The 12,359-nt window shown below is 44.5% G+C and overlaps 2 protein-coding genes across 2 annotated transcripts; one reads left to right on the top strand and one right to left on the bottom strand.

The window, feature by feature from the left end:
* The first annotated feature begins 1,081 nt into the window (after positions 1-1,081).
* LOC143423834 (fibroblast growth factor 1) lies at positions 1,082-5,413 on the top strand. Its single transcript, XM_076895440.1, has 5 exons — positions 1,082-1,113; positions 2,294-2,539; positions 4,667-4,854; positions 4,978-5,081; positions 5,155-5,413. Exons 2-5 carry the CDS (start codon positions 2,322-2,324, stop codon positions 5,341-5,343), a joined length of 699 nt encoding a protein of 232 aa, XP_076751555.1. The 5' UTR covers positions 1,082-1,113; positions 2,294-2,321; the 3' UTR covers positions 5,344-5,413.
* A 148-nt stretch (positions 5,414-5,561) lies between these two features.
* Positions 5,562-8,461, bottom strand: LOC143423729 (uncharacterized). Its single transcript, XM_076895250.1, has 4 exons — positions 7,984-8,461; positions 7,422-7,541; positions 7,263-7,349; positions 5,562-7,185 (listed from the first exon to the last, which is right to left on the bottom strand). Exons 1-4 carry the CDS (start codon positions 8,054-8,056, stop codon positions 7,043-7,045), a joined length of 423 nt encoding a protein of 140 aa, XP_076751365.1. The 5' UTR covers positions 8,057-8,461; the 3' UTR covers positions 5,562-7,042.
* Positions 8,462-12,359: the final 3,898 nt, after the last annotated feature.

Genomic DNA, 12,359 nt, shown 5'->3' with positions numbered 1-12,359 from the left:
CAGGGAAACTGGTGGTTGTTGGACGTGTTACATGCACGTACATAGGTTGCCTTAACCACAACCGTTGTTACACGTCGAGAAACCACGAGCGCATCCCGTAGCGGTTCACGAGCCTCCGGAGAGCAGACACGGTTGTAAAGGTAACATTGCCTAGTTATGAGAAATGCTGCACGCGACTCACACAGCGAACGTTGCATTAATGTTGCATTCCATCCACCCAATGGTATCCTTTTCCTTTCACTGTCCTTTTCTTCAACTTTTTATCGCTATAGAAATTGTGTACACAGGCCGTGTTCGCGTTTATTAATTTACCTACGCAAATCGCCACCGGGCTCGTTAAGAGCCGCTACCTTCGACTCGAATGGTGCAAATGCAAAAGTCTTATCGCTCGATTATAATTTCAAATAATAGCACTGGAATTCGGTGTTAATTAGTCCACTTTCCACGTTTCGAATTTCAGCGAATTTAGCCGCGTCGCTCGGGCGAACCGCGCAATTTCACCTTCGCCGATCAGATTTTTTCACGTTCACCCGAACTGCGGAGAGTCGAAAGGTGTCTCCGAAGTGTCGCACAGCTCCGGCAACGGGCGTTTCCACCAACGGGCGTCTCGTTTGCAGAATCCCGCGGGCTCGTCCGCTGATTCGCGTGCTGACAAAAGATCGTCCGTCTCGTATCGCGCTCGCGTTTCACCGTGTGTCCCGTTTTTAATTTAGTCCTGCCTCGAATTGCTGACCACCGCTGACTACGCCGTCTGCCAATAGGCCGGCGTCACATCCAGTATTATCCGACGTGTAGCACCGCGGAGCGGAGGCGGCTCAGTCGTCTGATAAACGCGGTGGCACCTGGCCGGAGACGAGAGAGCGTTGCTGCGTCCGGGCACATCCGTCGACGCCGGTGATTCCGTGACACGTCGCGGACAATGCGTTGCTCGTGGACCCCGTGAAACGGAACCGTTCAACTGACGCTGTTCAATCGACGCTGGGCGAGCGTTGCGAAACCTGTGCTTCCGTCTCGGTCAACCGTCGCACTTTTATCGGGAATCGGATCCATCCGCGTTCGACATTGATACCGAGAGCCTCTGAAGCAGCATCTGGTATCAGGACGTTCGAGCAGGTGAGTTTCATCCCTTGTGTAGCGCGACGCTTCGATCGCAGTTCGATTGATCGATGATTGTGAACGTTTAACTTTTATCTTGATCTCGCTACCAGTGGTATCGACGTAATTTTTGTTTCGACAACGCGTAACTGGAGATTTGAGATCGCCTTGAACACGATTTCGAACAGTTGTCATTTTGGCGCACGAAACAAGAGGGTAGAGGAACGTCGTTGCGTGGATTGGAATTTATTTTTAGAAAAAGTGAATCGGTTCGGTGTCGACACGTTGGAAAGTGGATTTTTAATTTAGAGAAATCCATTGCGCTTTCCAGATCAAAGATAGGAAGTAACGCGAACTTCAAAGCGCGACGGAGGTTTTGTAATCATCGGCTTTGCAAATTTATTACGCTGCTTCGTTTCGTTTCGTTTACCAAGGTAGCTTCAGTGGGCGCAGAAAAATTGAAACTTCCCCGAAATTCTCGGAACACAACTCGCGCTATATTTTTGTACGGGATTGCGGTAGGAAATAACTCTCACACATTTACGACAGCACAACACCGCGTGGTACACAAGCCTTACCATTATTTCTTTATCACTATAATTGGACATTAACAGACCGGAACAGCCGTTAGTTTTCTATTTATTACACTACGGACAGAAATCTATTTCACGATACTTCTGTGTAGACAAAAAACATTGAATATTCTTTGAATATGGATTACTTTTTTGCTATTCTTCCTCAGAATGTTTCTCAATTTACACCGCCATCGGTTCCAATGAAAGATAAAAGCCAAAGCGGCGAGCTTTATTTAGTTTTTTTTTATTCATCAAACACCAACGGTATATTCACGACCTTTCAGGATTCAATCGCTGAGAGAGAGAATCACAGTTGAACGTCTCAATCGCCTTTTACCAGTATAGATTTCGTCGCATTATTCACGCCAGTTTTTCGTGGCAATCTGTCGTCTTAACAGACCGAGACCACCGCTAATCTTGAACCGAACTGTTCTCCGTCACGTTCTACGTTTAATCCCACACGTCCTATTCTCGTTTCGTGTCCTCAGAATCTTGCCTTCCCTCTTCGAACACGAAAACGCCAACCAAAGCTCTAGAATATCCGAATGAAAGTTCAATCGTTTATCAATCTTATTTGTCGATTAATATAATTTGTCTGACCGAGTTTTGTTTCTGTAACAAAGGTACCAACAGAAATATCGCCCTAAGAGGATGAGTCTACGTTGGATTCACGAGAATTTAGAAGCGCCGACATGCGACGAGGAATGCAGCGACATCGATGACAGCTGCAGCGACGACAGCTACGATTCGGATCTATCGATCGGGGAGGAGAAAGTGCCGGGCAGCGAAAAGGAGATGAACGGCGATCGCAGAAGGAAAAAGGAATCCCGGAGGCCTTTGACCACCACGGTGAAGTTCGACGAGAATGGGTATTTGCCAATAATTACGAGCTGTCGATAGCCAAGAGCACGATCGCGTCTTCGTCACGTTGTTTGGGCATTGATTCGATTACGATTTTCAAAATTGATCGATAGCCGAGTTAATTCGATGGAAGTCGCCAATTAAAGTCCCATATATCGTTAAATCCGTCGGATCACGGTTGGTCGAACCGTGGTTTGTGTGCACGCGGTTTTGTCAAGTGCGATAACTCAGAGCGAAACGTGGCTCGTTCGATCAGCTGCGTAAATGCAATGATTTATGCAATGATGCACGAGCCGCTGACATTGACGAAAGGCCGATGCATATTTTAAAACGAAGTTTCCCCGCGAGCTGGTCGCGAGCGGGCAACAATAAGTCCGCAGACGTAATTTCCCTCTAACGTGTACCTACAGCGAGCGTTCATTAATCACTTGAATCGATTAACTCTCCACCTAAGCTCGATGCCGTGCGCGGTTAACAGTTTCGGATTTCGCCTGTTATTGCCCGTGGCTGTACCTTCGATCGCGTCGGCCGTTTTTGGATCCCAGGGTGAGAAGTTAATCGACTAAACGGCTACGTGGCGAAAAGGGTCAGTGAACATCGAACGCAAACCTGTCGAGTCTCTGAGCGAGTAGCATCGAATGGGAGGATGATTATTATGGTAAACAAAAGCGTTGTTGCAGCAGGAACCGTGTAACGAGTTCATCGATCACCCAGCCAGATTTATTTTCTGCTACGTGCCCGCCGTGAAGTCGCTTTACAACCAATCTTCTTGACGCTCCGCTTTGTGGATCGTTAAGCAGAGATTAATCGGACAGTTAATTAAACGCGGACGCGTTTCTATCGCGAGCAACGTGGTTACTTAAATTACTTTCACGCGTGCCTTTAATGTGAGGACTTTCTTTCACGTGAAACGAGCGCGAAATTTTAATCCTGCTGCAATTCAATTCTGCTCTTGTTCTCGTTACGTACGTGCGTAAAGATTTGGTATATATGATATCCCGTTTTTTACGTAAGCTAAAACGGAAGAAAAATAAAAAAATGAGATGAAATATTATTTTCTGAAACCAGAAATTTGTTTATGATTCATGTAATCGTATATCGTTCCAGTGAAGCGATCCACGGAACGACTGCGACGGTACGCAGACACGGTACACCTTGAAATCGCGCTGTTGATGAAGAGCTCCATCAGTTACCCTAGTACGAGATACGCGATACGTAGCCATTGATCACTTGATTCGATTAACTTTCTGCTCTATATTGTCGCAGGGTCACTAGGTGTAGGGAGTAGTAGGTAAGGTCCGCGTTACGCGTATTATTATTACACAGGCATTCGAGCACCGTGGCAACCGGCGAGGCTGCAATTCCGCGCGAATTGCATTAAAGCGCGCAGGCGGCCCGCGCGACGGAAAATTAGGATCGACTTTTACGATCGTGTCCGCGCTCGAGTTTCGACAAATAGATCGTGGCACGTTCCACGCCTAATTAACGGGGGCGTATTTGCGCAATGTCAAGACGTAACAATTTTCAAGAGTATGAATTACAGACCGTTGGAACGCGAGCTTCGCTCGACCCATCCGATCGCAGTAAAGTTGCACCTCGTTTCTGCTCGCGGTTAAAGATACCAGGTATTTTTGTCGATCAGAGGCTATTAATATAGAACGTAGTTTTATCGAAACTATTAGCTGGATTATTATTAGTCGATGCTCAACTTGTCGAATAAAGTTTATCGGCATCGCGTTTCTTCCCCTCGAGCATCCGTTTAAAATTAACGGGGTTGGAAAACGTCTACGGTGCAACGGTGCACGCTTCATTCACGAAGCTCGCTGACCTGAAAAGTCGATCGGCCCATTTTTTCAAACGTAATAATATGTTATAAATAGCGCGCCTCTGGGTGTCGCATCGCGTTAGGCTTTGCCGCTATTGTTTTCGATGACCAAGAAACCGTATTCCACTAAATAATGCAAATTCAATAAATAGATATAATACCAAATTAAATAGATATATACTATGTATGTATATCACATATAGTATATATTATATTCCTGTATAGAAATTTAAAAGGAATTCCAATGCAGTAATGTCGAAGACTTGCACGATGTGTACGCAGACTCTAAATATTGAATTTTCTCTTACAGAGCTCAGCATTACATCACGTCTGAGTTGCCTAAACGCCCGCCTTGTGTAATATGGGACCCTAGAAACCCAGCGCAGAATCCTGTGTACAATTGTGTGGTAATCAAACTGTTCTGTCGCACTGGGTATCACCTTGGTGTGTCGGCGTCTGGTCGTGTTCGAGGTCTGAGTGCCACCAACGAGCCACATGGTAACTATAGTGGAGTGCAACGATTTTCAATTCTCCAAACCATATATATTGCGATATTAATAGAGAACCAATAATTAGTGTAATTATAAGAACTACTGCTGTTTTCTTTTTATTGATTTTCAGCTTTGTTTCACATTATACCGGTGTCGTTTGGAGTGATACGAATACAGAGCGTTGAGACTAGAATATACTTGGCCTTCAACAAGAAGGGTCGTTTGTACGGAGAGGTCAGATCGTGTTCTTTTATTATTCGGTTAATATTTACTGTATAAATTCTAACTGGTTGTTATCGCGTTCCAGCCAATAGCGAACAAGGATAACACGGAATGGGAACAGTGGAACGTTGGTTCCTACGATGCTTTCCGGTCGCGAAAGTACGCGAACCACGGATGGTGGATCGGGATAAAGAAGAACGGACGCGCGAAACCAGGACCGAGGACTAGATGGGGCCAAAAGTCGATACAATTTCTAGCGATACGAAAGGAGTAGAGAAACTCGCGAAGATTCTAAATATACATAAATTCGAAACCAAGGGACACTACACATTATAGCCAAGTGATAAATGAAACGCATCGTATCGGTTGTCAACAATTTTCTAACGAATTTACGCATCTTTTTTTACCAACAACGAAAAAATTCGTACGTTCCAGGCTGGAAAGAGATTAAGATTAGTCGCTACCTGTGGGAAATAAATATATCTGATCGCCTTCCAATAGAATATAATGTTTATTATAACACTGTGTTACTCAACAATGGAATAATTTGGGATTGTGCATTCAGCTTGTGCCCTTCAACTGAAACTCTGTCGCAAGTTGCAGTTTTAAATTGCGGTACATTACTTTATTTTTTCTTCCTGATCCTTGTCTCTTAAATCATCGATCGATCGTGCTGCAGGCGAAGCGCCGATCGAGTTATTAATCAGTCAGTTACGGTCAATGCTTAACATTTTACACTGTGCTCGCAGCGTTCGTAGAGCCGTCGCGGAAATAGAGCGCGGATCCTAAGATCGGTTATTTGTCGAAGTACACGTGTTTTCATCGGCAGAAACTAGGCGCGAATCGATGGCCGTGGTATTCAGGGCAGTGTGCGTCCTATTTTAAGCAATGGTTCAAGCGTGAACGCAAATTCGTGCGAAATGCCAATCGCGCGAACCGTTTCCCAACGAGGCTCACCGTGCGATCAGTAATTTAGTCAATTTTGCGATCAGCCTGTTTCAGCGACGATTTTACGAACGCATATTTCTATCGTAATATATTATATAATCATATGTAATATTTATATATATATATATTTATATTTATATTTGTATGTAATTGTATATATATATATATAACTATTTCTTATCTCTTTTGTACATCTACATACATTGCATACACGTATATCGAAACCCTTAAGCGAAAGCTTCAATTAAAAAACGCTGGTGTTTGATTAAATACGGTAACTACAAACATTTATTACCCTTGCTTCTTATTCGTAAATATCAAATACGCGAAAAAGCGATCGATGATGAGTTTCAACGAAAGTGATTTAATACTGGAAATAAGAATCGTTCACCGGGAAATGCGATCAAAGAATGACAGACGCTTATAATTAGCTAAAAATCTCGAGGAGTATCATTTTAATTTCGCGTAACGAAATTGCCGCGTTACCTTGTCGCACGAATTTCAACGATCTTACCAATCGATAGTAAGCGAAACGATTTTGCAGACATGGCAATCGAGATTCTGCGAACCGGCGCGACTTCAAGGAATTGCACAAACGTAAAATCGTAATTCTTTGGCAATAAGTAACAGTGGTAAGCGCTTCACAAGCAAAAAGCGTATGCGGTGACTAAAAAGGAGACTGAACGATGATTTCTCGAACGCACATGCTCGAATCGTAAAGCTCGACAGAATTTCGACTCGAAAACGCGCACTCTCGAATGAAACGAGCGAATTCTCTCGCTCGCTCGCGTGTGTCCCCCCGTGAAAAGCGTGTACGCGGATCGGTGGAAAACGCGTGAATGCGAAATAAGCACGGTTTATCAAACGATTCCAGAACTCTTATATCTACAATATATTTCTCCCGCTCTCTCGTTAAATAAGGCAGTTATAATTACGGGTACACGCTCTTCACGGAGACTGAAAGATCACATTAGTTTAAGATCCCTGTTTCCTCGACAATTCTTCTCTAGCGGCATGGCATGCATTCACTTTTTCTTGGTGTTCGGGCTTGTTGATTGAAAAACACTCGACGCGGACATCAAGTTCTCGATGTACTGGCTCAGCACCTGATTCTCGCTTCTCAGTTTCAGATTCTCCTCCTTCACGCTGTCCACTCTCTGGGACAGATCTGAACGACGCATGATCGTGTTAAGAAACAGTCACGTGGAAAATCGTAGGAGCAACGAAGATTAAAAGTTCACCTACCATCCAGCGTGTTTTGGAGTTCGAGTACTTGGGCGATCAACCTAGCCTTCTCTTCCTGCTCGTCTGGGCTGATATCAGGGTCTAAGCCTACGGTCAGATAACGTTGAGAGCATTCGTGGAAACTTTTTTAATTGTGAAATCTGATGATTTCAGACTTACTGTTTGGACTACAACTCCCATTCGTAAACGTTGACGGTATGGAATCCATGCTGTGTCCACTGCCAAGAGCATCAGATATGTGGCAGCTAGTGTCCAAGATCTCCTCTTCAGGGATAATTACTGCAAATAAAAACAATCATTCCAACTGTATTATCCCACGCAATACCTAGTCATTAGAAATCAAGCAAAATATTTAATTACACGGGGTAAGTGAAACTTGGCGAAATGATTCTCGATAGATTTTCACTTCGTGCTCCGAAAATTGCGCAGAGAATTTATTACTCGTCGATAACAGAACCGACACGTAAATACCCGAACAAACGTAATTACAAGTAGACCCAATTCAAGTTACACATAACTCAACACTACACTATTAATTTCCCTGTAAAATCGTCTATCGAAACACGATTTAACAATCGGAGCGGCGATGTTCGACGTACGTGCGGTATTTAAATAATTCACGCAATGCGATGCACAACTGAGCACTGCATCGTAACGGAGCAAGCTGCGGCAACGAAGTTTGGGGAACTGGGTCAGATACGTGGCACACGAATTTCCTTACCTTGAGGATCATCGTCGGCCAGCGGTATACTGTTCATGTCATCCAGAAGCTTGTCCGTCATCGACGTGGACATCTTGACGCGTAGGATTCTCTACGAGAGAAATAACACACTTCCAGGGAAACCTGCGCGTAAGGTTCGACGTTTGACCCTTGAAGTTTATCGATTTTCCAGGGAAACAAAACACAAGAGCCACGCTGGCACGTTCGCCGAAAAAAAAGAGCACGAAACGCGAACGACTGTTCTTCTCTGGACCACGAGGATCGTATCGAGAATTAAACGAGAACGATCCCTGACATCGACAATTGAGTTTCTCGGTGACTCAACGGTGCTTGACACTGCTCGCCATTTGCTTTCTCGGTGACACCTTCAGGCATCATGGCTTACTATCATCTATGATAACAAGGGCGGAAGCACGCGCGGCGTACTAAATAGATCGAACAATTTTAATCATCTTAACGATATCCAGTGTCTATTAATAATTACGTTATTTAAGTAAATAATAAAAATTTTGGTTTCAGTTTTAGTAGCGCCATCTTGTTGGGAAACGTTCAAGCTGGATGATCGTATACATCGAAGAAGCGAGTCACTTTTTTAATATTGAGAAATTTTGCTCTTAAATTAGTGGTTTAATGAGAGGATGAAGCATAAAATTTATTGATTCAATTAACACGTGAATGTAATTTCAGGGAGAATGACAATTTATTCGAAAACTTGTTCTTCATCGCACGCACGCGAGGAAGAGATGGCACTAGTGGTCTGTGTCCGTCCAACGGGTCTATACTACTGCGAGTCTGCGATCGACCTTTAAACATGAAGAGAAATCTACTGGGCTCGTGGCCGGTACAGACTTGGCTGCATCTACTGTAAGTATGCATGGATCGTTTCTTTACAAGCTGAAAGTACAGACTAATACAATTTCATTCAATACAAATTTTTTATCAAAAATATAATAGGCAATTATTCAAAAGAGTTTTAGATGCAGCAATACAAAAAGCAACTTCGTTGGAAGGAATTTTTATGATAATTCCACTCAAATTGTGCCTCTCACTGTGCTTACTTTGTCAATCGCATTTTTCCACTGAAGAATTTAGCAAAGTTAGCAATTTTTCACGTCCCCGTTTAGAATCTCTTCTTTAATATAAATGGAAAGCTTTCGCATTCTTCCTCTCAATCCGTAGCGTCTTTGAAGTTCACCGTCTAAATCCCGCGAGGTCGAGCCGACTCAAAAAGAGAAGTTCCCTCCCTTTGACGTTGGATTTCACGCAAGGCTAAGTTATGCGAAGATGCTCCTTGTTTAAGCGCAAATTGGGTTCGCCTGACGCGAAGTAAGAACCCTCGCGGAGCACAAAGGTCCTCGTCCTTGAAATTAATTCGCAAAAGAGACAAAGGACTACTCGTTGCTCGTAGAGGGCCGTTCAGGCTTCACGGTTGACGAGCCGTCGACACGCGCCGGGCAAATATTAGTCGACTGGAAGTGGCAGTAATTGGATAAACGGTTCTCCGACCGTATCCTGCACCCTATAAACCGGATTCTTTTGCAAAAGCGGCTTCCGACATTGAAAAATCAACACCCCACAAATAAACTCAATGTTCTCGTTCAAGTACAATAATTTTCCAAAAACAGTCGATCCCGCGTCGAGATATCAAATTATGTGCACTGTCCAGATAGTTTAACGATAATTCATATCGGTTCGGCAAAGATAAGGGTTGATATCGTTGATACGTTCCGCAGATCTGGCCAGAGATCGTCGTTTACTCTGATTTCATCGGAATTGTACAATTTATTCGATTATATTTGACACGCCGAGCGTTTGATCGATTTTAGTTAATCGCTCGAGGTTATACGGCAGAATTCCTAGCGTGCTGGACGCCGACGCATCTATTGATTTTATGGGGGAGGGAGGACGGGAGAGAGGAATAAGGGAGGAAAAGGGGGTAAAGGTGGTCCGACGGTATTCTCTGACCGATACAGGTCCATTCCCCAGGAGCATCCGTTCAGAAATTTCTTTCTTTACGTCTCGTCTCGATCAATCGTCAAACGAATGATATCTAACTTCGTAATCGATTTATTGAAACAATCGTAAATAACGTTGGAATTATCGAAGAAATAAATTCCGCGATCGGAGCAACTCGATTGCGCCTCTCTCGACGGGATTTGAAAAAAGAGAAAGCAGAGACAATTTGGTATTCCGTTCTCGTTGCGAGTGAAAAGGACGAGGTTAAAGAAGGGAAAAACAAGAGAATCGAAGGGATCCATCGTCTGTTGTTTGTGGATATCTGGAATGAAGTGGTCGTCTTGGTCGAAGGCGAATACTCGGGTAATCCTCCGATATACGTGAGGAGAAAATCAGATTTCTTAAACGTCAGCCAGCCCGGCGAATTCCGGAGTCCAACCTGGACGGGGTGAAAAATTCGCGGGGATTCTTTTTCGACGCTCCTCTGCAATTCGTAATGGACTACCACCCGTCGCGAGACACGAACCGAGGGTACGAACCATTGGCAAAAAATGTATACTTTTGAAAAGTTCATCAGAATTTTTTCCATCACGATATATTCACTCTCGTACTATACTCATTGCCCAGAATAAAATATCTTAAATATCAAGCTCCGCGAAAGTCCAATACTACGAAATGTATGCATATTTAAAGAATTAACGTACAGTCGGTAATTCGAATATTAATTGAATGGAATATTCTTATTGCTAACAAATAACTCACACTCTAAATATGAATCATAAAATTTGTATTGCAATTAAAATATTGCAATGACGTACGTATCTTAATTGTGCGAGGAGGGCGTTAATCAAACGAAGGTTTAACATAATGCACAAATAAATCATAATTACGATTGGTGGGCATACTTTTCGCAGTGAATTACAATTATTTGTTTAGCATTTTTTTTGTCAAGCAGAATGTAGTACACGTTCGTGGATCGAGCGCTTGCTTTCGATTGAATCGTTCGCGTGCTCACAGGATCGATGAACCCGACAAATCCGTGAAATACGACGGGGCGTGATTATGCGCGCGTTTCGTTTAAATCCGTGGCGATAATCGATGGTCATTAAATGACGGTGATCTGCAGAGGAGCACGTACGTCGCTGCCTTTGCTTTTAATCCAACTTAACGGCTGAACAATTCGATCTGACTCGTTCGTGGACGTTCGTGCCAGCGTAAATCGTACGCGTCCTATCTTTTGTTCCATAGCTTTCGAAGCAAGCGCACTTTTTAAATTTCTACAAATTAATACGAAACTAGGAGCAGTAACAGCAGTAAAAATGGAGCAAAATAGCGAAGGAATCAAATGATAAAAAGTACGCTCGAGTAACAAATACAGAGATCGATTTCTCTCACCGGATACCCATTAACTTTCAATCCAGCTTTTTCTCTGCGAACGAGAAGCCATCGTCTTACGTGGTAGCCAGAGAGTGGCGGAGTTCAGGGCGTGAAAGTTCCACGCGAAACGGATTTGAGAACCGTCGCTTTAAAGCCCCACTTATCGAGCGCCTAGTTGGTATGATAATGTAATAAAATAAATGGAGGTTGCTGTTTCCGCGCTATATAGACCGTCTCCTCCTCTCTGTCCGGCTGCGTCTCGATTTCCCGTCTTTCTCAGCCACCCTCCCTCGTCGTTCCTTGTCAGGCGCAGCCACTTTCGATTCCTCCGTCCCGTTTCGTTCCGCTGCTACGTTCCTCGCTCTGACCTGCTCGGTTTCATTTCATCCAGCCCTCTCAGCCTGCCCCCTAGATGCCTGGCTGCCGCCGCGGAGGGGGTTGGAGCGGGAATCGAGAAGGTAGAAGGGAATGGAGCTCACCTCGAAAGCGAAATACAACAAGTCCCGCCGCCATTGCTGGGTCACCCTTCAACGGGAGTTTTGTCGCCGCGTGGGTGGGGGTTTCACGGTCCTGTGCGACGAGTCATCCCCTTTCGACCCCGACCGCCTCGTCGTTCACGTCGGGTGGGAGGCGAAGGGTAGACGAGGGAACCTCTTTGTTCCGCGCAAGTGGAATCCAGAACCGTGGCTATTGTGGAAAGAAGAGCGAAGGAGAGAGGGAAGAAAACAGGTGGGATCGAGGGGGAGAGAAAAAGGGTGAAAGCTCGCGAGATGGAACGCGGGAAAAAATGGGAAGCACGGTTTGTCGCACGCGACGGAGAAGGATGGCTATGCGACGAGAATATCGTGGAACGACGGAGAAAAGGTATCGCAGGGGGTGGTTGCCGAGGGAGAACAAGAGGATGAAAGCTCGCGGGATTGAACGAAAGAAGAAACGGGAAGCACGGCAAGTTACGCATAATAGACGAAGATGGCTGTCGAAAGAGGAGATCGTGAACCGAGGGAGAGAAAAGAACCGAGGGGACGATCGAGAAGGAAGAAGAG

This window comes from Xylocopa sonorina, chromosome 5 (genome assembly GCF_050948175.1).
Source record: "Xylocopa sonorina isolate GNS202 chromosome 5, iyXylSono1_principal, whole genome shotgun sequence".
Lineage (NCBI taxonomy): Eukaryota > Metazoa > Arthropoda > Insecta > Hymenoptera > Apidae > Xylocopa > Xylocopa sonorina.
Note: the sequence above shows the minus strand (reverse complement) of the source record. Positions and strands in the feature narration are given on the sequence as shown.

Bases quoted from the DNA above. Each gene is read 5' to 3' on its own strand.
- LOC143423729 (XM_076895250.1), bottom strand. From the start codon at position 8,056: ATGTCCACGTCGATGACGGACAAGCTTCTGGATGACATGAACAGTATA. The intron at 7,542-7,983 runs GTAAGGAAATTC...TTTTATTTGCAG, and splicing joins GGCCGACGATGATCCTCAAG to TAATTATCCCTGAAGAGGAG. The intron at 7,350-7,421 runs GTAAGTCTGAAA...ATCTGACCGTAG, and splicing joins TGGGAGTTGTAGTCCAAACA to GCTTAGACCCTGATATCAGC.
- LOC143423834 (XM_076895440.1), top strand. From the start codon at position 2,322: ATGAGTCTACGTTGGATTCACGAGAATTTAGAAGCGCCGACATGCGAC. The intron at 2,540-4,666 runs GTATTTGCCAAT...TTTCTCTTACAG, and splicing joins GTGAAGTTCGACGAGAATGG to AGCTCAGCATTACATCACGT. The intron at 4,855-4,977 runs GTAACTATAGTG...ATTGATTTTCAG, and splicing joins TGCCACCAACGAGCCACATG to CTTTGTTTCACATTATACCG.